Genomic DNA, 24,597 nt, shown 5'->3' with positions numbered 1-24,597 from the left:
TAAGACAATGAGAAGTGACCTCTGATTGATAAACAAGAACTTGTAAAAAGAAGTACTGTACAGAAGCTATGGGACAGCGTACGGTTTTTAGCTCCACTGGCCCGAAGGGCCGGGGTCGAGCCTTATGTAATGGCCGCGGCGTCCGTCGTCGTCCTGAGGCGTCAGTCCGATCTCGTCAGATACATCTTACTCCTATAGTAAATCGCCAACACCAGACACAAAACACTTCCGGAATTACTTTGTTTACAAATGGCAGCGAGCAATGACTTAATATATTTAAGCTTTACATCAATGTACCTATCAGTTAGGGATCTCTACGTACAATTTTTAAAAAGTTGAGCTTATTGAACTGTGTGAGGCAGTGAAATCACCCGATCTATTATAACATTAGATCTAGATTTTACATCTCGATCACCAACATTTATCTTGTATGATATTTTTGACTACCGTTTATACACAATCGTCTGATTACTGACAAAATGAGACTCGGAGCATATAGGAGTTGTGAGGTCTGCCGATTATTTGTTGACAGCCGGCATGCTAAAAGTTTGATCTTCAACATATACTGGCAACATTTGTATAATGTTCCTGGCTAAGGCGATATCAGATCTTCATGAACTGGAAATATTGCCATTTATGGTTTTCCATAAAGAAATCCACGGGAGAGGTCATGTCAGCCAACTGCATTTTTATTGACAGGTTAGTAAAAATGTAGACCAAAATAAAAAAAATATTTCGATTATCTGATAAAAACAATCATGTCGTTTTATAAACAGTAATAAAGTATATGTTTAAGAAATCATTTGCAAAGTCAAAATATATGTTTATTAAATTATCAGCTTGGAAAAAAGCTCCTCAAACATAATAATTTCCTCAGGATGACTTTTGAAACCAGGCTGGAGCCTCTATTGCAGCCCCTTTTGTTGTATAACTTTTCCCAGTTGGGAGGTGTGGTGGTATAGTCATATGGAATTAGGTATTGATTGTGCAGACAACAATAGCAAAATAAATTATTGGTATATATTTATTTTTGTGTTAGTTAGATGTAATATAAATACACATTTAATCTTAATTTTTTGTCCAAATGATAATAATTATTTACGCTCTGTCGGCGATGAAGCATCTTTAGTAATCAAACTTCATTTTCACTAGATTTTTTTTTTATATAGGTCATTGGTTGAAAGTACACATACAAATTTACAACAAGTATATAGCTGAAATGGATTAAATTACATTACTACTGTACTTACTAGTACTATAAATATATCTGTATTTTTCTTGGTTTTTTTTTTCAATATAAGAAAATGCATTACAGATGCATTTGGAACTGAAAAAAAAAACATAAACCTGTAGAAAATGTATGCATAAGGTATGTGCTGAACTTATATTTATCATACTTTACAGGTATTCTAGCTGTATTGAATGATCTGATCATCATGGGGTGAGAAAGAATACTTTGGACACCTACGATTCATGTCTTGCCTGTGACAGAGAATCTTTGGACATAAAAACTTCACTGCGAAACTGAAACAGGTACAACGGCGGTATATGCAGGATTTTTTTTTTATGCTAATAAATGCTAAGAAACAAGTTGCTAATTTTTCAATATTTGTTTTACTAAGGTTTGGATTAATCAATCAAACCAAAAGATTTGGTAACCTTATATGAAATCTTTTCATTATCAATGGGGAGGAGGGGGGTTGGGTGCAGTGGTCGAGTGGTTTATGTCTCGACATACTACTACAAGCCCTCTACCTCTGGTTTGCAAGCTAGAATCCCATGTGGAGCAATTGGTAGGAACTGACCACTTATCAGTGGCTTTCCTCCACAAATAAACCTGACATGTCGTTACATGACCTTGGTTATTAATAGGGTGTCAAACTAATAAAAACCAACTGTGAAGGAATCACATGATCAAATCTATAAATCTACTAACATGTTGTTTCATGGAAATTAAAGTGCTCTTATAGATAATTTATATATGTAATGTAAAACTAGCTATTCCTTACTGTATTGCAGTAAGTGTTGTTCCTACAAAAAATGTTTGTATGAAAATGTGTTAAGTAGTGAATGTACAGATCTAGAAGGACAGCCTAAAATCAAGTTATTTTTATTCATATTTCAGCTGCATCCAGACACTCAGAAAATGGATATATTGTATGAGAATATGGATGAATCATTTGAACAGTCACAGAGGAATTAGACCACTTCATGTCTTGCCTATTCAATTGACAATCAGATTAAGAACATGAGTGATTTTAATTCAACCTTAGAACAATTGATAGAGAATCTTGGAAATTATGCACCAAAAATTGTTGAGGATATCGAGACCAGCCCCTGTGGGAAGTCTGGAAATTAAGTCTGGAAGATGATGCAATATGGCCGACTGACAGCTTTTAACTTCCACAAGATTTGTGAAGCAATAGATTGTCATCACTGTCCACAATCATTGCTGGAATCTATCATAGCAAAGTATGAAAGAAGGAAAAAAGTACCTAGTTCTTCAGGACCTGTATATAAAATCATGTAGGTCTATTAAAAATAGTGCATATAGAGCAAAAAGGTCTATATCTGATGTGAACTTCCATATATATTGGTTACAGTGTATATGGGATTTCCTCATGTAAACAACACAGAAAGAAAATGATTGAGATAAAATGTCCATACTCATTGAAACGTATGTAATCAAAAGAGGTTTCATTGCATAAAATCGCATTAATAAGTTAACAATAAATCAATTATTTCTGAGAAATCTGAATATTACCGTCATATGACCATGATATTTATAATACACCCAAACAGGGATATACTCATTGGATTTGATAGATCATTACCTTTTTCAATAGCATTTATTTAAACATTTAGTGTATGCTGTTACAAATAAGCAAAAAAGCACACTATTTTATACAAATAAGTGAATAAAATGACAAATTTATTACAATTGAGTGATTTTTTTTATTTTTCCATGAATTGCTTCTCAAGATTGCACAAGACGTATTGCACCGCAAATTCAATTAGTTTGGTCCAAAATTGGCTTTACTTTAAAGGGTACAGCTCCTTCAAAATGTGAAAGTATTGAGATGTCACATTGTCTTTTCAACATGTACTGGATTCTAGCTTGGGCAATTTGTCATATCTAAGTAACAATAGCACTAGAAAGTTATTTATTCAATATAAATTGTAAATGGTACTATTTTAAATGACAACCACTAGCTAGAATCACAGAAGGATAAGGATGTAGACTTGGCATTTTGCTTGATTCTTAAAAATATATATACAGTAGATTTTGACATGTTAATAATTTTAGCACAAATGTATATTTATCACCGTTTTTCCTCATGGGAAACTAAACAACTGGCCTAGTTTGACCATTTAGCACAATGCTTATTAATATCACAACACACCTGTAAATTATCACGAAAAACTAAAAAATACTATTGAGACATCATAGGTACAAATAATGACGTCATGATCAAAATATGATGTCACACAAGTGTCTCTGTTGACAAAAATGTCAACTCCAAGCTTGATTCCACCACTCTTGAAATGGAAAGTTGATAAGTTCTATCTAGATTTCCATAACACAATTGTACTGATCTGATATAGAATTGAATAGAATCTTACACTCATGGCTTGATAATATTAAATTTATTAATCTCCTTAAACGCTTTGATATGCCACTTTCCACAGTGTTCATAGACACTCAATCATGTCCAGAGAAGGGCATCAAAACTTATTCCGGGACTCAAAAACCTAACATACGAGGAACGCTTAGAAAGACTAAATCTTCCAACTTTACAACATCGGAGAACTAGAGACGACATTATAACTGTTTTTAAAATAGTTAAAAACATATATGATCATAGAGTCACTGAGAACTTTTTCCAAATGGACAGTACAGGCAAGAGAGGTCACTCTGAGAAAATTTTTAAGAAACGTTGCAATTTAGAATTAAGAAAGAATTTCTTCAGTAACAGAATAGTAGACATATGGAATAATTTGCCGCAACATATTATAGATGCAGATACTGTATACAACTTTGAAGTAATGTTAGATAAACACTGGAAAAATATTTGTTTTAAAATCTAATAGTCTATATTGTAGGATCATAGCCATTGATATACTGGAATTTATTTACTTATTTTATGAATGCATATTGTTGATATGGATATAGAGGCTTCCAGCCTGCATCCATCAATTGTCCTAATAAATCCTAATAAAAAAAAAATGTAAGTCTGATTAAGATCCTCTATCTATCATACATAAAACATTGTTATATATGTTATTGAGATATCATAAGGTACTCTAAAAGAGATTAAAATAAATGCTGCAGATATTACGATGCCTTAATTCAATATGAGAGTTACTAAACACCCTGTCATAGCTACATTTGTACGTGTAAGAGCTTAGGCCTACATGTCCATGCATATGTAGATCTATGGTATAAGTTGATGATGTCTTGTTTAGGTCTCCGTTTTGCTGCTTTTATTGCAATACATGATGTTCAACATGCAGGTTGGGTATCTGGGTGTTTTGTGGTCCTAGTTCTCCTCGCAACATAATGTTTTTTAACATATTTGTGTCGCTTTATTTACACTTTACATCGTTCAAACTGCCGATTTGTCGTAGGGAAATTTATCAACGTGACCCTGTGGATTTATTCTTTGCTACTAAAAACATGGATTCACTATTGCAGATGCCCCAACAAATGTGTTTTACCCTATTTTTACTTCATTTCAGGCCAGGTTTCGGATTGTCTGCATGTAGTGAAAACCTACTTTCGCTTCGCGTATGTCTGGCATATCGCTTATGTCATTGAAGAAAATAGGCGCGCCGCTTAAGACTCGTACAATTGGAAAATCGACTATTATAAGATCAAATTCAGAATAAAATAGTCTGTTGTTATTATATTTTGATTAAAATTCTCAACATCATGAATCATACACTAATATTTAAACTGCATTTGCTTGGTGTTTATTATTTTACAATAACTATAATGGTAAAATTTTTAGTTAGTAAGTCGTCAATATGAAATCATGGGGTGCAGACTCATGATTTTGGGTAACCGTATTTTCATGACAGGGATTTTGCTTTTTTTACCTGAAAATCTGGGCTTATTTACATCACAATAGCAATGTTGGGCTATTCCTGTGATTGAAAACAAAAATTACCCGTTTAGTAATTAACTTGCATAGTATAGATTCATCACATTTATACAGCTTCTCCTCTTGTATGTGCCCGTACATAATTCTGTTGAGTTGTACATTTTCATACCCCGTCTAACATCTTCTCCTCTGTACCCTTTAAAAACCCCTTACCGACAAACCTAGACATCACATTTATACATCTTCTCCTCTGTATGTGTCCGTACATAATTCTGAAGTTGTACATTTTCTACCCGTCTAAACCCCTTACCACAAACCTAGACATCACATTTATACATCTTCACCTCTGTATGTGTCCGTACACATAATTCTGAAGTTGTACATGTTCTACCCGTCTAAACCCCTTACCACAAACCTAGACATCACATTTATACATCTTCTCCTCTGTATGTGTCCGTACATAATTCTGAAGTTGTACATTTTCTACCCGTCTAAACCCCTTACCACAAACCTAGACATCACATTTATACATCTTCACCTCTGTATGTGTCCGTACATAATTCTGAAGTTGTACATGTTCTACCCGTCTAAACCCCTTACCACATTAGATCTAGACATCACATATATACATCTTCTCCTCTGTATGTGTCCGTATATGATTCTGAAGTTGTACATTTCCTACCCGTCTAAACCCCTTACCCCAAAACTTAGACATCACATTTATACATATTCACCTCTGTATGTGTCCGTACATAATTCTGAAGTTGTACATTTTCTACCCGTCTAAACCCCTTACCACAAACCTAGACATCACATTTATACATCTTCTCCTCTGTATGTGTCCGTACATAATTCTGAAGTTGTACATTTTCTACCCCGTCTAAACCCCTTACCACAAACCTAGACATCACATTTATACATCTTCTCCTCTGTATGTGTCCGTACATAATTCTGAAGTTGTACATGTTCTACCCGTCTAAACCCCTTACCACAAACCTAGACATCACATTTATACATCTTCACCTCTGTATGTGTCCGTACATAATTCTGAAGTTGTACATGTTCTACCCGTCTAAACCCCTTACCACAGATCTAGACATCACATTTGTACATCTTCTCCTCTGTATGTGTCCGTACATATTTCTGAAGTTGTACATTTTCTACCCGTCTAAACCCCTTACCACAAACCTAGACATCACATTTTATACCATCTTCACTCCTCTGTATGTGTCCGTACATAATTCTGAAGTTGTACATGTTCTACCCGTCTAAACCCCTTACCACATTAGATCTAGACATCACATTTATACATCTTCTCCTCTGTATGTGTCCGTATATGATTCTGAAGTTGTACATTTCTACCCGTCTAAACCCCTTACCCCAAAACTTAGACATCACATTTATACATATTCACCTCTGTATGTGTCCGTACATAATTCTGAAGTTGTACATTTTCTACCCGTCTAAACCCCTTACCACAAACCTAGACATCACATTTATACATCTTCACCTCTGTATGTGTCCGTACATAATTCTGAAGTTGTACATGTTCTACCCGTCTAAACCCCTTACCACAAACCTACACATCACATTTATACATATTCACCTCTGTATGTGTCCGTACATAATTCTGAAGTTGTACATTTTCTACCCGTCTAAACCCATTACCACAAACCTAGACATCACATTTATACAGCTTCTCCCCTGCATGTTTTCATAGGTGTTAATTAACCCTCTTACACTGTAATACAGACATCGCATGTGTACGGTCCTGTAACAGTCAAGTGTTTCCGTATAGGAGACCTGTCTCACTGAACCCCCTACCAAAGACGTCACATGTGTAAGGTTTCTCTCCTGTATGTGTCAGGAGTAGTATCTGTAGGTGACGTGTCTGATTAAACCCCTAACCACAGACGTCACATGTGTAAGGTATAGGAGACCTGTCTCACTGAACCCCCTACCAAAGACGGCACATGTGTGAGGGTTCTCTCCTGTATGTGTCAGGAGTAGTATCGGTAGGTGATGTGTCTGATTAAACCCCTCACCACAGACGTCACATGTGTAAGGTTTCTCTCCTGTATGTGTCAGGAGTAGTATCTGTAGGTGACGTGTCTGATTAAACCCCTAACTACAGACGTCACATTGTAAGGTTTCTCTCCTGTATATATCTTGAGGTATTTCTTAAGGTCTTTTGCCAAATCAAATTACATTGTCAGGTTCCTCTCCTGTATGTGTCCTGAGATGTGCCTTTAGGGAACCATTCCAACTTAATCCTTTACCACATCATATTTGAAAGATTGTCTCTGTATGGAGCTATTTCATTAGGTCACCCAACCCACTAAACCCCTTATTACAGACATCACAGGTGTAACAGTTCTTTCGGTCCTGTATGTGTACAGAGGTGTGTCTGTAGGTCACTTGTCTGACTAAACCCCTTACCACAGACATCACATTTGTAAGGTTTTTCTCCTGAATGTATCCTGAGGTGTGACTGTAGGTGTTGTGTCCGTTTAAACTCCTTACCACAGAAATCACATTTGTAAGGTTGCTCTCCTGTATGTATCCTGATGTGTATCTTTAGGCTACCTGTCTGATTAAACCCCTTACCACAGACATCACATTTGTAAGGTTTTTCTCCTGTATGTGTCTTGAGGTGTGTCTGTAGGTGATGTTTCACACTAAACTCCCTACCACAGACATCACATTTGTAAGGTTTCTCTCCTGTTTATCTGTATGTGTCCTGTAGGTGATGTGTCTTAAATCTTATCACAGACATCACATTTGTAAGGTTTCTCTCCTGTATGTGTCTACTGTGTGTCTGATTTAAACCCCTTACCACAGACATCACATGTGTAAGGTTTCTCTCCTGTATGTATCATGAGATGTCTATGTAGGTTACCTGTGTGACTAAACCCCTTACCACAAGCATCACATATGTAAGGTTTTTCTCCTGTATGTGTCATGAGGTGTTTCTTTAGGTTACCTGACTCACTACACTCCTTACCACAGACATCACATTTGTAAGGTTTCTCTCCTGTATGTGTCCTGAAATGTGGTGTTAGTTGTACATTCTTACTAAACTCTTTTACACATATATCACATTTGTACGGCTTCTCACCAGTATGTATCCTGAGGTGTTTCTTTAGGTTACTTAAAGTCTTTAAGTCCTTATCACAGATACGACATGTATAAGATTGATTTCCAGTGTCTGTTACAGGACTTTCTCCATTACTGTATGTAGGCTGCATCACGAAATAATTTACCATTAGTATAGTACAATGTTTGTATCTGTGCCGGGTGTCGTAACCTTTGAAGGTCTCCTGTCGCTTTATCAGAAGTAATGTCCCAGTACACTGTTTTGGTATATCATCTGTACCGGGTGTCGTAACCTTTGAAGGTCTCCTGTCGCTTTATCAGAAGTAATGTCCCAGTACACTGTTTTGGTATATCATCTGTACCGGGTGTCGTAACCTTTGAAGGTCTCCTGTCGCTTTATCAGAAGTAATGTCCCAGTACACTGTTTTGGTATATCATCTGTACCGGGTGTCGTAACCTTTGAAGGTCTCCTGTCGCTTTATCAGAAGTAATGTCCCAGTACACTGTTTTGGTATATCATCTGTACCGGGTGTCGTAACCTTTGAAGGTCTCCTGTCGCTTTATCAGAAGTAATGTCCCAGTACACTGTTTTGGTATATCATCTGTACCGGGTGTCGTAACCTTTGAAGGTCTCCTGTCGCTTTATCAGAAGTAATGTCCCAGTACACTGTTTTGGTATATCATCTGTACCGGGTGTCGTAACCTTTGAAGGTCTCCTGTCGCTTTATCAGAAGTAATGTCCCAGTACACTGTTTTGGTATATCATCTGTACCGGGTGTCGTAACCTCTGAAGGTCTCCTGTCGCTTTTTCAGAAGAAAGGTCCCAGTACAATGTTTGGGTATATCATCTGTAACGAGTATCGTAACCTTTGATGGTCTCCTGTCGCTTTATCAGAAGTAATGTCATGGCAAATGTCCTGAAAAAAAACATTATTTTAATATCATTTTTGTACATATATAATTCAATTTTGCTTGTAACAAGTATTTTTATTGGCTGAAAAATTTACTTTATCAGACCATAAAGGAAAAAATGGCCGTTTGTAACGTCTTTTCTAATTGGCTGATATAACGGCGTAATTATTTTATAGAAAAACGAATTCCGAAATGAATTCGGAATTTTTAATAGATTATATTTAGTAAATTGAATTAAAAGGATTGATTTAGATATATTTTTATGCTATGAAGATATAACACAAATGTCTGTGCATGCTCTCACTATAAACCCCTTCGCATTTATAGTACTCTCAATTTTTCTAGTAATATCTCCATAACATAAGAAAACATATTCAAATTAATCAGATCTATTGATTATTCTAGGTAAAAATAATTATTTTGCAAATTGGAATCTGCCGATCACATGATCATGACTATAAGTGATATACAAGAAAGATCTAAAGGAGGGGTATCACTTTGGGCCGTTTTACGGCCACTCAGTGATAAGCAAAATATTTTGCACGAAGATACATTAGGGTCAGCTGCATAGTGTATGCTATTCAGAATATCCGATTTTTTCTGCGCTAATGGTTATTTCAGAGGTCAAAGAGTGAAAATTCACATTTTCATTATTTAAGTCCTGATTAATTAAAAATTAGAATAAAGATAGCATATCTTGCAGGTTTTGCCTGTAAATATTTTTGTCAAAAAATGTTAATATTGTTTCTCTATGTCTATCAAGTTTGTAGTACATCAACAAACGTTAATGCCACGAGTGCACTAAATGACAGATATTGTCAATTCAGTGTCCATTTCTAACGACAAGTTGTGAATATCTGCTCATTAAACATAATGGAAAGTTGTTCAGCAAAATTTTCAACGAGGATAGGTCAAAAATTGGGATCGCAAATCACTCATAAATCTTATCTTGACATGATAATTTACTTTGAAATTTGACTATTATTGGCGAAACGGTTTTCATAAGGCTTGGTCCAAGTAAATCATAACTGTAGTATATGATTCAATGAAGGATAGTGACACGTTTACTTTTTACAGTTTTGATGAATTCATCTATCAGATTAGTACTAAGTTTTTAGAATATCATGGTTTTATTATTTGAATGAAGCCGACTCTGAAATGCGTCAAATTGAATATCCTTTTATTCCTATTAACATTAAATATTTTATATTGATCTGTATATAATGAACAAAATAACATTACTCCTACCGGGAGGAAAAGATGGGAAGACTTAGTTCAGTCGAATCATTTTAAATGCGTTGATATTTCTACACTTTCCTTACAGTAACGAAAAATAAATTCTAAGCTTCAGTGTATTCAATATATAATACAGCAAATTCACTCAGCAATTTTACTTTGACATAATTTACTTAAAAATAACAATGTCCTAAAGATACACCTCAGGATACATACAAGAGAACAACCTTACAAATGTGATGTCTGTGGTAAGGATTTCACAGGGAAACATCACCTACAGAGACACCTCAGGACACATACAGGAAAGTTTTTGTAAATATTACCAGACCTGTCTACCTAAATCTGTTGTGGAGTGTAGTTCTTGGAATAAAATCAAAGTACTGTAAGTACTGAAGGAGGTGTTATTCAAAATCATGAAAAAGACATGTAATTGTCCCAATTTCAAAACTAGATGGTGTTTTGTTAATCAAGATAAACCATTGAGCAGCTTCCTCAAAGTCCATGCACAAACCGGTATTCTCCAATGATCTTATCCGAAAGGAAGTGTCAAATGCTGCAAATTATGGCAAACAAATACATCAGGTTTCTTAAGTTAACTGTCATGCTGTATAATTTTCTAGACGTAATCTTTGAAATAAATTTCATAATAAAATATCCATCAGCAACAGTTGGCCTTTTAATGATACTGAACTAAGTTTTCCCGTCGGTTGTTTTATACTTGAAATACTTCACCAGACATATAGACTGACCTTTTCTGCCATCTGTCCTCATAACCATGCCCTTTTAAGTATTTCGTTAAACTCCTTAGATGTTTCTATACCTTTGTTATTTTTATATATATACATTACAAAGATTCATTGTGATTAAAAGAAAATACATGCGTTCAATAGAACACATTGGTCACTTGCTACCTGGTATTTTCAATCTATTAATGCTATCATCTAAGTATAAGATCCAAAGGACAACGGTCAATATACTGTATAAAAGGTCATAGATATAATAATACATGTACTAGGATTTTTTTTCTAAAATTCATACAAGGTCACATAAAAGGACAATTTTGGATTCACTTAAAATAAAAACATAACAAAGGTTTGATATCAGTCGTCTTAGCTATAATATTGACTGGAAGTTGTTACAAATAGCTTATTTGAACCCTGTGACTTTGAATAAAGGTCAATGCAATTGATTCAATTTTTGGACATAAACTGTACTTTGAAGCCATATTCTTTGTATTAAATTTTACAGTTCTAATAATGTATGAGATCATCTGCACTAATGACAAGAAGTCAGTTCAAAGTATTTGGCTATTTGATTCATGTGACCTTTGGGTAAAGTTTATTCATTATTGTTAAATATCAAAATCAAAGTCATATAATTGATAAATTTATATATATATATAATTCATCATTTTGCTTGTTACGAGCATTTTCATTGGCTTAAAAATTTACTTTATCAGCCCATAAAGGAAAAAATGGCGTCGCCGTTTATAACGTTGCTTCTGATTGGCTGAGATGACGGCGTAATGATTTCATAGACAAATGAGTCCCAAAATGAATTTTGAATATTGAAGAGATTATCTTTAGTAAATTGAATTATAAGGATTAATTTGAATATATTTTTTATGTTATGGAGATATAACACAAAAATCTGAGTGTACTCTCATCATAAACCGCTTAACAGGTGTATTTCCCGGAATCCTGTCTTCGTGATTTTAATGAAATAATCAGCAATTAAGTTATACACGTAAATAACATGTAATATAGAACATAATACCAATTTTATAAGCATCTCACTGTCGTATAAAACATCTTGTAATCGATCTCTGCAGCATCAAACCCCACGAGGTCATATCTGGAAGTTTACAAAAATAAAGCTTGGGATTATAGGATACGCCTACACTCTAAACAAAGTCGATAGTACAGTAACTCTTTACACAAAGACATATCAAATACACATAAATATATCAAAATAAAGATATAATACACTCATATGCGTACTGAAGACAGTATCTTAACCGGCGTATTGAAATGTTAGCGAGAGTAAGCATGAATTCGAACTTGCAAATGTGTTACACATATGTGTATTTCCTAAAATCCTGTCGCCATGATTTTAATGAAATACTCCAATCAACTTTATAAACGGAAATAACGTGTAATATTTAACATAATACCGACATTATAGACATCAAACTGTCGTATAAAACATATTTAATTGATCTCTGCAGTGGCAAACACCACGAGGTCATATCCGGAAGTTTGCAAAAATAAGGCTACGGTAATGCATTATGCGATACGCCTTAACTCTAAACGAAGTCAAATTTAGGTTACGATGCTAATCTTGATAATACATTAAACTATTACACAACAATATGTTTGATACACAAACTATGTCAAAATAGTGATACAATACAATCCTATTCATAGTGAAGACTGTATTTTAACCGGCTTACTGAGATTCGTACGGCCGCCATGTTTGTTTACACACAAGTAGGCTTACGTAATGGCAGAGTAAACAACAAACAGAAACATGACCAAATCCACTTTTACTCAAGATATTTTCATCATTGTGAGTGTTATTTGTTATTTATTTCCATTAAGTTTACAGACAGTTTTAGTTATTCTAATCAATCGATAATCATTACCGTATACGTACATGTACTTCATCAGCTGACAATAGTGGATCATGAATTGAGAGGTTTTTTTCAAGAGGTAGTCACACAATTCTTGAAAGAACAACATTCTTGTAAAATTCATCAAATCTCTGTTGCTTTAAGTGACTTTCTTTGTTGTTGATATTTATTTTGGCTGCCTCTCCACTGATCAGTTCACTGTTGCTCTTAATGTTGTAAGACAGTTTGCACTCTGCTTGGTAAACTGTCTTCTCAACCAACCCACTAGGCTTCGCAAACCTTGACAAAATGTTATGTAGGAGCTTGACTTATAGTCTCCCTAACTCCTTAACATAAATTTTAGGCTCCTCTGACTACAATCCCAAAAGTACATCATCAAACACTTCCACTGCGTAGTCTAGAAATAAACAATACAGTTTGTTTGCAGGAGAACGAATGAAATCATAGACTGCATCCACTTTTTGTGCATTAGTAGGAACTTCTTCTAGTCATTCTGGTCATTCTTCTGTTTAAAGACAGTAGATGACTTGGATGTTGAAACTGCTTTCTTTGCCATGATCTTATCTTGGACATCTTTTTCTTCTTTGAAGAACACCTTTAGAGTCTCCCAACTATACAGCAACCTAGCAATGCATCTGGAAGCAAGTAAATACTGAGTAAATTAAACTTGACATATATATCATTATAATAAGTTCAAGACAACATCATATTTGTACAAAATGTAAAAAGTAGTTTTAGATATATTAGCTATTAATATTTTTTTTCTTAAGACTTTACTGTAAAACAAATCTTTTGAAATGATTTGAATACACACCTGTTAATGCTCAACCATCTGGTACAACCATGTTTCAACATCTTCCTTTAGTCCAAGTCAAATAGTTTGACAAGTAATGTTCTCAGTGTCTGAAAGTGACTGTGAATTTTCCATAGACAATCGGTCTACACAGAAAGAAAATTCTATGGCCCCAGCCATTTTTTCATGGACACCTTATCCATATTTTGACAGCGAAAATGTAAACAAATCACCCGTCACCCATATTCCCATGCCTTATCTGGGCAAGAAACTGATTTTGAAAACCACTTGCGCAAATTTACCATTTCAGTCTAATTTTACCCAAAACAGGATAATTAACATTATTAAAAACCAGGCAAGTTTAAACCAATTTTCACTTATGCGGGAGCATATTTTACTGGTAACGAGCCATCAGACCTGGGATATTTCTTGCCCTGCTTATGTGGCTTAGTGAACGAATCGTGCATCTTTGGCTTCAATCAACACATCTCATCGATAGAATGGAAATCACTTTACATGCAAAATTGTTGGATTTTAATTTTCCTCTCAATATCCGTGTCTATGATCGATCGCTATGAAAAATGTAAACAACTACCGTCGGCCATTTTCTCGCTTCGAGCTCCCCCAATGCTGTCGAAGTGCACCCTAAGTGAGAGGTATGCACCTCCTGCGCACTCCGATTCCATTAACCTTCTCCACTGTGCTTATATTATCACATACATGTACATGTACATATCGCAGCAACAAAAACCAATGGAAATAGCTGAATTTACAGATTTTTCATAATGAATTTTATTCTCTATCCTTGTCTAGCAATTCACTTAATATAGATCAAAATCATAATTTGTCCAGGGATGCAGAATAAAGAATTTTGTGTCAAATATGCATAGCCAATAGGGCCAACATGATTTTACATAAACCAACCAGATTTTTATAGCCTTGGGTTAGAGCCAAACTTTATACATTTACAAACTCTAATATCCTTCCTCCAAGACTATTACTGGCTAAATTTGATTACAATCCATCCAGAACTCTGCGACTAGTAGTGATTTAAAGGATTTGTCTCTATTTTCCTATCGGCCCTGCTCCTCCTGCCCCAAGGGCGTCAGAGCCAAAATTTATACAAACTCTGTTCCCTTTCCCAAAAGGATTCTGGCCACATTTGGTTACAATCCATGCAGAACTCTATGACAAGTAGTGATTTAAAGGATTTACCTCTATATCCCCATCTTGGGCTCTATCTCAGGTAGCTGATTCCCAATCCATTTGATGAATACAATATCAATAAAATTTTATTGAAATTTCCCCATTCTAGGATTTCTATGATAATAACACTTTATCAGACATTTTCCATTTAGTTTATTTTAGGGGACAACAATCTTTTTTTGTATAAAATGTGAAGTAATTGGTATGGTAACATAAATTTATACTTCAAACAAGAGCTACTTTAGAATAGCTAAGCTCACCTCTGGAATTGTACAACTGTATTGATTAATTCAGGTTCCTTGTACATTATGTACATATAATTTACCAGTGCTATAAAATATAGCAATGTCATTACATATATTTACATTAAGTTTTGGCCACATGGGCCTCTTGGAATTCTCAAAATCCATCATTTTCTCCCTGTAAATACATGAACAGGCAAATTGCAAACACAATACAGTTATGATGTTTCTTCTAGTCATATCACTCTTACCTTTATTGTACCCACTTTATCACATCCCTTTATCATACCCCTCCCAAATACCTCAAATGGAGTTGAATGGATTTTACGTTTACTCTATATATATACGGAAGTTGTTCATGATGACATTTCAGGGCTTTTTTCAGTCTGATTTAGGGCCGAATTTCGGTCCTATTCCTCATGGCAAACCCTCTTAATTTTTCTCAATTCAAGCTTAAATTCCCCCAAATCAAAGTTTTTTGAAGACTATCAAAAAAAATGTATGAACTTAGTTGGTTAAGACTTTACACATTTGTGAATTGGCTTTAGAAAAGTACATAAACTACACTGGAAACAAAAAGTCTCATTTGTTATGCTTTATTTCATATTTCAAAATTGTTCCTAAATCTGGAATTTGTTGCACGTTTCCCCAAAGTCAAAGCTACAGTCCCCATTCCAAAAGGAGTGAGAAAAAGCTCTAACTGATTCTAAAAGAGGTGAAAGGATATCTTGGCAAACAAAGACCAGTTGAGATAATTGATTGATAACCGAAACAGAGAGAATGTGCATCTGGTCATAATTAATTCAGTGGACACAAGTTTGTGTGAGACATGCAGAATCAAAAACACATGTCGAAAAAAGAGTCTGTTTATGTTAACACACTTTAAAAAAAATATTGGAATGGTTTTTGATGAGTTTTGGGTTAATTCAATTTCATATGTCACTTACTAAAAGTTGTTTGGTACAGTTTGATCACTTTTTACAATGGTATTGCTATTTTTGTTTTGAATATCGCTTTTGTACTCTATTTGGACCAATAAGTTGTCAGTCAAAGGACCAGCTACATGGCAAAAATTGTCTGACCTACAATAAATTTGCCAGTCACGGGCAAACGGACAGGCGTTAATTTCGAATACTGAGTGTGACAGATAACAGTATTACAAAACTTACACCAAAACCTTAACCTGACTATTTTGGCCCAAATTGGCCTCTTGGAATTCTCAAAATCTAGCATTTGGCTCCTTTAAATGATTGTACACACCCATAGCAACAATTGTAATCCAAAATGATTGCAAAAATCAATGTCAGTTGTGACAGATAACAGTATATGAACACTTGCAACAAAATCTTAACCTCAGATTTCAAACGCCAAACCCAAATTGATTCCATAAGCCCCCTCTCATCAAAAGGTGAGCTAAAAAATGCATATTTATAAGATATAGAGTATATATATCAGTGATTTTTCTCAATATATAGCTGGGGTTGATAAACGACCTCATTCCAAATCCAGACCCCCCTCCCCCCCCCCCTATTTTTCCCAATTACAATGAAAAATTCCCAAATCAAATTGCTGAGAAAAACACTGTCCTGATAAAAGATTAATTTGTTGATCCAACACAGGTCCATGTAAAAACAGCATGTAACATCAAATAAAACAGTTATACAATATGTAATTACCTATAACAGCCATGTTCAGTAATGGATAACTTTTCCCCAAAAAAACACTCTTTTTGTGGTTACTAATTCCCAATTCATGTCAAAACTTTTTTCCAAAAATATCCTTAAAAAAATCACTGCATATAAATTTAAAGTGACTGGGATCCCAGTTTTATTTAATTTGAAGGCATTGATATCCTTACAGGACCTATGTACATGTATGCAACTGGTAATTCTGTACAATATCAGTAATTACAGATTTACCTTTGTAATTATACTCATAATTTTAAATGCACTCTCAATCTTTTCTGTTTGCCACAAACATCACAAACCCATGCTAAACAAGCAATTTATGCTATTTGTCCAAGCACTTCCTTTAATTTTCAACCAACCACATCATCATATATATAGTAACCTATATGTACAATGTATGTATCGATGCAAAATATGTAAAAGAACACATTTTAAAGACTCATTTCTTGATTGAATAAAAGTATCTACAATGTGTCAAACGTTACTTGAAACTTTGAATGTACAAAAAAAGTAATTAAATAATTTGATCTTTCTTTTGCAACACTTATTATGTTGGTAAATAGGAAACTTTATTTCTTTTACATCGATTACGAAACAAGTTATACAACTTATGCAAATCACTCTCGATGGCCCGGATGTAAGTGCGCGAAGGGTCTTAGAGTGGGAGGAAACCGGAGCGCCCGGAGAAAACCCACACGATTGGGCAGGTGACCCCTAACCTTTTCACGTCCGTGCCGGGGATCGAACCCCAGCCAGCTTGGTGAACGGTGAGTGGCTTAACCACTACACTACACGATCATCCTAAAATAAATAACAGGGGTTCCAAGATTCCAAAATGACGTGGGTTAAATATGATTTAACAGGTTGAGGATAGTCCTGCATTTGAGTAACAGTCCTGTATTTGAGGGATAATTTTGTTACGCAAATGCAGGATTCTGTGAAATGAAAATGGATAAAAATGTTTTAAAAATGCAGGACTATCCTGCATACACGGGGTGTCCCAAACCTGTTGATGTCATGCATAAAAAAAATACTTCTTTAGCAACACCTATTATGTAGGTAAATAATTAACGGTAGTTCCAAGATTCCAAAATAACGTGGGTAAAGTATGATGTTATGTTGATCAGTCTTACATTCTGGTGAATATATGCGACATCATATTTTGACATGATCAGCTAGGATTTCTTTACACATATGCATGTAGTGTTGTAAAACCATACACGTTAACAGGTTAAAAGGATAAATATTTTGATAGGATTTTATAGGACATATAATTGACGCAGGCCTCTATGTCCGTATTATAAGACAACAAAAATAATTAAATGATTAGAAAACACTGAAAAATTACCTTTCGCAATCGTCACGCATATGCTTGCAGAAAGTTGCTTGCGAGTCTGCTTGCAGGAAGTAAACAACGAACAGGAAGTAGTCTACTAACTACCAGAACCGATGGACCGTTACAAGATATCCGGAACAACAATTTAGATACATCGATTATAACCGGTAAAAAATATATCAATTTCAGCTACATACATTAATAGGCTTGGTACAGAAAAACATTAAAATATTGTCACATGTCAAATAACGGCAACAGATTTATTCGTTTATCACTTCGGTGATACATGTATCTTGTACGCCGCGTGAGTTTTAAAGAGGTAGTGTAATGGAAATGATCCTTCATTTATTCAGAAAGAAAATTTTAATCCAACAAAAACAAAAAAAAATAATTATGAAAATCGATCCAGAAATCTTCGAGATATTCAAGATCGAAATTTGCCCATTTGCACCTGTTTGAAAAACAATCAACGCAACTTCCGGTTTGGCTTCGAAGTATTATGACGTCATATAAGCAACATTCAAGGCAGTGAGAGCGACCACCTGGCGGTACCGCGAACGAAGAAATAGCTTTTTATAAGGGGGAAACGCTTTTTTACACACTTTTAAGAATGTTCGTTTAAGTATATTATTGATACTTTTCTTACATGTATATATGATACTTAATTCATTTTGACTAATTTTCAGTCGAATTTCACGTTCGTTTTTAACGAATTTTCCATAAATTCTGTTGTTAGTGCTTAAGAAAATAAATTGACGTCAACATCATGTTCCGCTGGCGATGAAAATGCATGTTACATTTAATATGAATTAAATAGATCACGGAAAATTACACCATTATTACGGAATCTGCAAATTTTATCTACGATCATACGGAATTTACTTAAATTTTGTTAAATAGCGAAACTATGACAATCAACTAAAAAATGTCAAAATGCATGAAATATATTAAAAGGTTATACAATACCAGGATATCTGATTTTACAATTAATTGCAATTTATTGCAAACGTAAAGAATTGATTTCGACAATGTCAAACGCTCAATACATGTACACATAACTTTTCAGTTTTTTTACAACAAATATATATGCTCTAGAAAATTTACCACGTTCTCTCTGCATAAAATGTTGACTAAAGCTAGGGACATTTGTAAGTTGTTACTGAGAAGACATGAACGTGCCTCAGACATTGACATATCTGAGCTTTAATTTCCAAAATCGCAAGATTTTACAGCAATCAACTTAAAATTCGCTGTTCATTATTTACTCCGTTCATGATGTACATGTACAAACAGTCTCAAGACCCCGAATTCCTCTGTTAATAGTGCAGTATATGCCTATAATGCATTTGGAAATAAATAAATGGAAATTGAATTAAATATACGTGGTCTGTAATAACAATAATTAGTGTCACACCTGATACGACCAATTATTTAATTATACACTAATTAGTAAACTATGATTCAAAGGGAAATGAAGCGGACGATACAAACAAAGGAATTACATAAACAAAGACAAAGGTCAGATAATAAGACCATAATTGTACTTAAAACCAACGTTAACGGACGTTAACGGCCATGACACTGAGTAAACCTCATCAGTAGATTGTCAGTTTGTGATTGTTTATCTTGCATTCTTCGTCAACTCGAGTAAAGTGAAGACCTCCTGTCATACTGGACTGTAATATAAGCAATGCATGATTTCTTGTCATAGACAGTTTGGATCTATACATTATCATGTAGTTTAGGACGTTAAAACGGAGAATATACATTACCTGTATACATTTTACAGATACACGTATATAAAAACCACTAATGCATCACAGACAACTTTCTGATTTTAGTTTACTACATAAAGGTAAGAAAACTTATAGTTTTGCATTAAATATGAAATGAAGAGACGTATCATAACTTCACAAAAGTAAGAAAACTGGTCAATCCGTATGTAAATGTATGTAAACATAAACATATATTAGATGTTTTTAGTATATATTCATAACTTAAAAACAATTCTAAATCTGGTAATTTCATATTGAATGTTATAACTACAGTACACAAATTTCCGAGTATAAGATTTCATAATAAATATTATAACTTTGCTAACGTAAGAATTCGGGCCATTTCATATTAAATGTTATTCGTATACATGTAAATTAATGTAGAAAGTAAAACTCGTTATTTCATTTCAAATGTCATGATATCACAAAATGTAGCACAAATTTTATTTTATTTTTTGTAACTTATACTCGTCTAGAATCAAACATGCCATTAAGAAAGAAATTATCAAACAAATATTAAAACTGTCTTTAATATTCCGGAGTCGACTGGTGCCTCGCACTACTTTAGGTTAAAAATCCCTGTTTAAACAAGCGATTTATGTATGTCTATACATGTACATTGTATATCATTTCTTAGGTGTACTTAAATATTACTTAGTTCATATAGTGTCTATGCATCCGTCCTTACATTATAATTAGATATTACTATTTTTGTGTTGTTTGTAAATTTTGGCAAAAAAAGTATACTTTTTTTATTGCAAGTCTACGGGGTTCAGCACATATCAGTATATTGGACAACGGTGGCCGAGTGGTTAAGATGTCTCGTATGTATAAATTAACTCTTGAATAAAATTATTCTTTGAAAAAAAGATGTCTCGACATATTACCACAATCCCCTGGGTCGTGAGTTCGAATCCTACTTAGGGCAGTTGCTAGATACTGACTGCTCGTAGGTGGTTTTTCTCTGGGTACTCCGAATCTTCTCCACCAACAAACCTGGCACGTCCTTACATGATCATAGCTGTTAATAGGACATTAAACTAACAAACCTAAACCAAATAACCACACATTTGTGTTTACTAGTATTCATGGCATGTACATGGAGCAATGATTTGACTGGATTCGATTTTACGAAGGCAACCACACCTAGTCCTTTTTGACCTTGTCAGGAAAATGACTAAGAAGTGATATATGGAAATACATCGTTGTGATATATGGACATACATCGATGTGATATATGGACATACATCGATGTGATATATGGACATACATCGTTGTGATATATGGTCATACATCGATGTGATATATGGACATACATCGATGTGATATATGGACATACGTCGATGTGATATATGGACATACGTCGATGTGATATATGGACATACATCGTTGTGATATATGGACATACATCGATGTGATATATGGACATACATCGTTGTGATTATGGATATATATTGGACATACATCGTTGTGATATATGGACATACATCGATGTGATATATGGACATACATCGATGTGATATATGGACATACATCGTTGTGATATATGGACATACATCGATGTGATATATGGACATACATCGATGTGATATATGGACATACATCGTTGTGATATATGGACATACATCGATGTGATATATGGACATACATCGTTGTGATATATGGACATACATCGTTGTGATATATGGACATACATCGTTGTGATATATGGACATACATCGATGTGATATATGGACATACATCGATGTGATATATGGACATACATCGTTGTGATATATGGACATACATCGTTGTGATATATGGACATACATCGATGTGATATATGGACATACATCGTTGTGATATATGGACATACATCGATGTGATATATGGACATACATCGATGTGATATATGGACATACATCGATGTGATATATGGACATACATCGTTGTGATATATGGACATACATCGATGTGATATATGGACATACATCGTTGTGATATATGGACATACATCGATGTGATATATGGACATACATCGTTGTGATATATGGACATACATCGTTGTGATATATGGACATACATCGTTGTGATATATGGACATACATCGATGTGATATATGGACATACATCGTTGTGATATATGGACATACGTCGTTGTGATATATGGACATACATCGTTGTGATATATGGACATACGTCGATGTGATATATGGACATACATCGTTGTGATATATGGACATACATCGATGTGATATATGGACATACATCGTTGTGATATATGGACATACATCGATGTGATATATGGACATACATCGATGTGATATATGGACATACATCGATGTGATATATGGACATACATCGTTGTGATATATGGACATACATCGATGTGATATATGGACATACATCGTTGTGATATATGGACATACATCGTTGTGATATATGGACATACATCGTTGTGATATATGGACATACATCGTTGTGATATATGGACATACATCGTTGTGATATATGGACATACATCGTTGTGATATATGGACATACATCGATGTGATATATGGACATACATCGATGTGATATATGGACATACATCGTTGTGATATATGGACATACATCGATGTGATATATGGACATACATCGTTGTGATATATGGACATACATCGTTGTGATATATGGACATACATCGTTGTGATATATGGACATACATCGTTGTGATATATGGTCATACGTCGATGTGATATATGGACATACATCGTTGTGATATATGGACATACATCGATGTGATATATGGACATACATCGTTGTGATATATGGACATACATCGATGTGATATATGGACATACATCGATGTGATATATGGACATACATCGTTGTGATATATGGACGTACATCGATGTGATATATGGACATACATCGTTGTGATATATGGACATACATCGTATGACGATGTGATATATGGACATACATCGTGTGATATATGGACATACAGTCATTGTGATATATGGACATACAGTACATCGATGTGATATATGGACATACATCGATGTGATATATGGACATACATCGTTGTGATATATGGACATACATCGTTGTGATATATGGACATACATCGTTGTGATATATGGACGTACATCGTTGTGATATATGGACATACATCGTTGTGATATATGGACATACATCGTTGTGATATATGGACATACATCGATGTGATATATGGACATACATCGTTGTGATATATGGACGTACATCGATGTGATATATGGACATACATCGTTGTGATATATGGACGTACATCGTTGTGATATATGGACATACATCGATGTGATATATGGACATACATCGTTGTGATATATGGACATACATCGATGTGATATATGGACATACATCGTTGTGATATATGGACATACATCGTTGTCATATATGGACATACATCGTTGTGATATATGGACATACATCGTTGTGATATATGGACATACATCGTTGTGATATATGGACATACATCGTTGTGATATATGGACATACATCGTTGTGATATATGGACATACATCGATGTGATATATGGACATACATCGTTGTGATATATGGACATACATCGTTGTGATATATGGACATACATCGTTGTGATATATGGACATACGTCGATGTGATATATGGACATACATCGATGTGATATATGGACATACATCGTTGTGATATATGGACATACATCGATGTGATATATGGACATACATCGTTGTGATATATGGACATACATCGTTGTGATATATGGACATACATCGTTGTGATATATGGACATACATCGTTGTGATATATGGACATACATCGATGTGATATATGGACATACGTCGATGTGATATATGGACATACATCGTTGTGATATATGGACATACATCGATGTGATATATGGACATACATCGTTGTGATATATGGACATACATCGTTGTGATATATGGACATACATCGTTGTGATATATGGACATACATCGTTGTGATATATGGACATACATCGATGTGATATATGGACATACATCGTTGTGATATATGGACATACATCGATGTGATATATGGACATACATCGTTGTGATATATGGACATACATCGATGTGATATATGGACATACATCGTTGTGATATATGGACATACATCGTTGTGATATATGGACATACATCGTTGTGATATATGGACATACATCGTTGTGATATATGGACATACATCGATGTGATATATGGACATACATCGTTGTGATATATGGACATACATCGTTGTGATATATGGACATACATCGATGTGATATATGGACATACATCGTTGTGATATATGGACATACATCGTTGTGACATCATCGTTGTATATATGGACATACATCGTTGTGATATATGGACATACATCGTTGTGATATATGGACATACATCGTTGTGATATATGGACATACATCGTTGTGATATATGGACGTACATCGATGTGATATATGGACTACATCGATGTGATATATGGACATACATCGTTGTGATATATGGACATACATCGTTGTGATATATGGACATACATCGTTGTGATATATGGACATACATCGTTGTGATATATGGACATACATCGTT

General features: G+C 34.5%; 1 protein-coding gene and 1 long non-coding RNA gene across 2 annotated transcripts; one reads left to right on the top strand and one right to left on the bottom strand.

Annotated features, from left to right (window-relative positions):
* The first annotated feature begins 206 nt into the window (after positions 1–206).
* LOC138306738 (uncharacterized) lies at positions 207–2,473 on the top strand. The gene is made up of 3 exons (XR_011205901.1): positions 207–699; positions 1,405–1,533; positions 2,126–2,473. It is a non-coding gene; the product is annotated as an uncharacterized lncRNA (long non-coding RNA).
* A 3,851-nt stretch (positions 2,474–6,324) lies between these two features.
* On the bottom strand, positions 6,325–12,318 carry LOC138305730 (zinc finger protein 235-like). The gene is made up of 3 exons (XM_069246009.1): positions 12,126–12,318; positions 7,917–9,118; positions 6,325–7,831 (listed from the first exon to the last, which is right to left on the bottom strand). Exons 2-3 carry the CDS (start codon positions 8,369–8,371, stop codon positions 7,465–7,467), a joined length of 822 nt encoding a protein of 273 aa, XP_069102110.1. The 5' UTR covers positions 8,372–9,118; positions 12,126–12,318; the 3' UTR covers positions 6,325–7,464.
* Positions 12,319–24,597: the final 12,279 nt, after the last annotated feature.

The sequence above is a fragment of the Argopecten irradians genome, chromosome 13, assembly GCF_041381155.1.
Source record: "Argopecten irradians isolate NY chromosome 13, Ai_NY, whole genome shotgun sequence".
Taxonomy (NCBI): Eukaryota; Metazoa; Mollusca; class Bivalvia; order Pectinida; family Pectinidae; genus Argopecten; species Argopecten irradians.
The sequence above is the reverse complement of the archived record's forward strand: the minus strand, read 5'-3'. Positions and strand labels throughout refer to the sequence as shown.

Excerpts from the sequence above, each read along its gene's own strand:
- LOC138305730 (XM_069246009.1), bottom strand. The coding sequence starts at position 8,371 with ATGGTAAATTATTTCGTGATGCAGCCTACATACAGTAATGGAGAAAGT. Across the intron at positions 7,832-7,916 it reads GGGTTTAAATCAGACACACA|AACAGGAGAGAAACCTTACA; the intron begins GTAGACACATAC and ends CACATACAGATA.